Source organism: Zosterops lateralis (genome assembly GCF_965231275.1).
Source record: "Zosterops lateralis genome assembly, chromosome: 7".
Taxonomy (NCBI): Eukaryota; Metazoa; Chordata; class Aves; order Passeriformes; family Zosteropidae; genus Zosterops; species Zosterops lateralis.
Genome location: NC_139767.1, coordinates 37,095,130 through 37,098,806, shown reverse-complemented (window position 1 = coordinate 37,098,806; position 3,677 = coordinate 37,095,130). Strand labels below are relative to the sequence as shown.

At 42.8% G+C, this 3,677-nt stretch overlaps 1 protein-coding gene across 1 annotated transcript in view; it reads left to right on the top strand.

Moving 5' to 3' along the window:
• RBM43 (RNA binding motif protein 43) overlaps window positions 1–437 on the top strand; it is a 4,787-nt gene extending 4,350 nt beyond the window's left edge. Inside the window, exon 4 of the mRNA XM_083864599.1 lies at window positions 1–437. This exon is cut by the window's left edge and continues 348 nt beyond it. Coding sequence (XP_083720725.1) covers window positions 1–369 — 369 coding nt within the window. The 3' untranslated portion in view covers window positions 370–437.
• Window positions 438–3,677: the final 3,240 nt, after the last annotated feature.

The following is a 3,677-nucleotide window of genomic DNA, read 5'->3' as shown; positions in this document are numbered from 1 at the left end:
CACTACATGAAATCCTTTCACCCCAAAATACTGCAGGCAGCTGATGTTGTCATTTCTGGTGTCACTGATGGGGACATCACCACGGTGTGCATTGACAGTGCTGGCAGCACTGGTGCTGCACAGGGACTGAGAGCCAAGAGGACGATCGAGGTTTTCTCCGTGGAACTGCAGAGGATTTTAAGGAAGGAAAGGATCTGCTTCAAGGAGCCCAGCAGAGCTGAGAAGCAGAAATACAAACAGCTCTGTGGAAGGCTGAAACCTCGGCACCCTGGGGTGCTGCTCCTTCCTTATGACACCCACATCGACGTGGTGGGAACCTCTGCGTGTGTTTTTGGGTTTACAGAGGACCTGAAGAGACTCTCCAGGTAGGAGAGAGTGTTCCTGGAGCTTGTGTTGCTCACCCTGTGGCCCTGTGGCACTGCACATCTCCCACTTTGTCCCTGTCACAGGCTGGAAATCTGCACTGAAAGGTCACCAAGCCCCAAATACCAAATTAAGGTCAGAACAAGAAACAGATGCTCTCTGCACTTAGGGAGCAAAGAATTCAAACCTCTGTCCAATTTTCCTTTTGATACCTCAGTGCATGATGAGAAAAGAGATTTTTTTTTTTTTTTAATCTTGTGTAGGAAACCCTGCAGTGGAGTTCTGTAGGAGTTGTTTCGTGAGGAGGTGACCACAGCAGGCAGGAATGGGGACCTTTTCTGCATCTTTCATCTGCAGAGGGACCTTCTCCCCCTTGAGGGGCACAGAGAAAAGAGTTGGAACACTTGGCACATCAAAATGCACAGGCTTGAGAAAGCCTGGAAAATCCTTCCCCGAAGGAAACAGGCAAGTTTGTTTTCACAGGAGCAATAATGGGTGTTTTTTTTGATTTTTTTTCCCAGCTGTAAAAGTTTCTGCAGCATCTCTTGACAGCACATTATTTAAACATTGAAAGCGTGGCCAGAGATTTGATGGGAAAATTTGGACTTTGCCATCAGATTTTGTTTATGCAGATCTGTTTCTAGATCCATTACAAGGCCACAAAGGTTGGGTTATTATTTTGTTTTTTTAAACCAATTTGGAAAATAGCTTTTTATTTCATGTGTTTGGAATCATTTGTCAAAACATTCAGAGCACCAGCTCTGCAGGGAAAGTTTTAGGAGTTCATGCCATTAAAAAAAAGGAGTTGTCCACAACATCATGTCTGTGTTATTTTAACCAAATCCCAGTTTTTTTGGTTGGAAGCCCAAACCTGAAGCCCAAGAAACGCTCGAGGCATTTTCTTGTCGTGGCTGATTTTGGTGCCAATGAAAAGTGTTAAAGAAATGGAATAAAAACGATTGTCAAAGCTGAGGAGCTCAAGTGCTTTGCTGAGTAATATTTAGAGATTTTATCTTTTCCATGTTTCCCCTGTGCTCTGCAGGTTCTGCTCAGGGTTGGGAAAGTCTGGGAAACTCCCCCTGGAGCTCTTTGGGGTCGTCCCCACAGAACTCAAGCAGAGGTGGGAAGTTTTTCACCCTTGTCAAAGAGAAAATCCTCTAGGAAGGATAATCCCTTAATGAAATTAGTGCTGTTTTCCAGTGTCCACGTTGAGCGTCTCGTCCTTTTTCTGAACAGCCTCATTTTAATTTTAATTTTTTTTGTTTGTTTTTGTTTTTGTTTTTGTTTTTTTGTTTGTTTGTTTGTTTTGGGGTTTTTTTGGGGTTTTGTTTGTTTGTTTTTTGTTTTGGTTTTTTTTGTTGTGTTTTTTTTTGGGTTTTTTTGTGGGTTTTTTGTGTTTTGATTTGTTTTGTTTTTTGGGGGTTTTTTTTGTTGTTTTTTTTTTGTTTTTTGGGGTTTGTTTTTTTGTTTGTTTGTTTGTTTTGTTTTGTTTTTTTTTTGATTTTTTTTGGGGGGGGGTGGTTTGTGGGGTTTTTTTGGTGTATTTTTTTGTTTTCTGATTCATAGCTTTGGCATTTCCTATTTGCTCAACTGGCAGACCAGTGGCACCGGTGTCTGTGTGAGCCCTCCCTGGTTGCTGCTGGTTTTTGAGTCACTTTTTTGGCATCAGCACCGCTGGCAGCATCACTTCAGGTGTCCTTCAGCTCTGCTTTCCTGCCAAACACCTCCTCCTCCCCCAACCCATTCGCAGTCACAACCTTGAAATAAATAAAATGAATAAAATGTGGGGTTTTTTTGAGTCCTGGCTCAGCTGGAACTGCTCCTCTTCACATTCCCTGAGCTGCCCCTTTGCCCCCACGTCCTTGGCACCCCTTCAGCATCATCCCATTGTTCCCTGGGCTCTCCCATCTGCTGCTCTCATTCCCAGGATGGTGTTTCTGGAGACAAAAAGAGCTTTTTTTTTTTGCCTCAGCTGTTTTGTTCGTGGAGTGCTTGGCAAAGAGGCATCTGGGGGGGAAAAAGGAGCCAGGGGAGCTGTTGTTGTGCTCATTTTCCAGGGTTGCTTTTCCAGCATGGATTTGGCTCACCTTTGGCACCTGGGATGGATCCTGGGGTTTGTGTGACAGGAGCAAAGCTGTGATCCAGAGCAGCCTGGAAAAAAAACCCAAAACAACAGAACAACATCACATTTTCCTTCCCTCACCCTGCAGATCCCATGGAAAACAACAAATATTCAGCTCAACCCCCCTCCAATTTGGTCATTGCCATGAATATTCCAATAAATCCAACCAAACAAACCCCTGCTCAGAGATTTGCCAAACTCTCCTTCCCACAGTTATTTTTATGGCAAGCAAAGCTCTGCTGTCTTTATGAAATTCCACTTGAAAAAAAATAAAATTTTGTGTGTTGGATAATATCCTGGGAAACAGCTGTTATTCCTGGATCTGTCCATTGACTCAGGACTCTCAGCTTTGCACATTCATTTGAATCAAAAAAAAAAACCCAATTTTTTTTTTTTTTTTGGGAGACCTGAACAAAATATTTGTGCCCTCACTCGCTCCCCTTCCCCAGAAGGGGATAAATAAGAATTGTAAAAATACAAAGCCTAATTTTGATTTGAGGCACTGCTCCTACTGGAAAAACATAAAAAAATTATTATTAATAATAATTTAAAAGAGCAGAAATAGCAGCAGGATGGGAACTCAGTTTCTGGCAGCATCTTGCTACAACCAGTGGGAAAAACACCTTAAAAACACCTTAAAAATGGTTTTAAAAGCCTTAAAAATGCCTTAAAAATTGGTTAAAAATGCCATAAAACCATGAGGATTTGAGGGATATCTCTGAGCAGGAAAATATTCCCCAATTTGGAGGCCAAAGCAATCTCTGGCTGTCCTGAGGGGCTGGGGGAGGTGATGCAGCAGGGAAATGATTGACTGGAATCCTTCAGCATCCCTGGCACACAAAGGGCTGCTCCTGCAGGGGAGGGAGGACAAAGCCTGCCCTGCTCCCCATGGTACCTGTGCATCTCATTGTGGGGAAGGGTGGATGCTGTTCCTGCAGGAAGGAGTTTTTTTTTTTTCCAGGAGGATAAAAAAAAAAAGTCTTTTTCTGCAGATTTCTTGTCCCCAAAGCTGCTCCTTCCACCTTTTGAGCTGCACTCCAATTTGGGGTGTTAATTCCAAATGCACAAACTGCAGGAGAGTTGTCACATCTTCTTGAAAAATTGCAATCCCAGGGGGGAGTTCTGCAGGAATATTCTGCAATATTAAAAAAAAAAACAAAAAAAAACCAAAAAACCACAACAGAAAAAAACC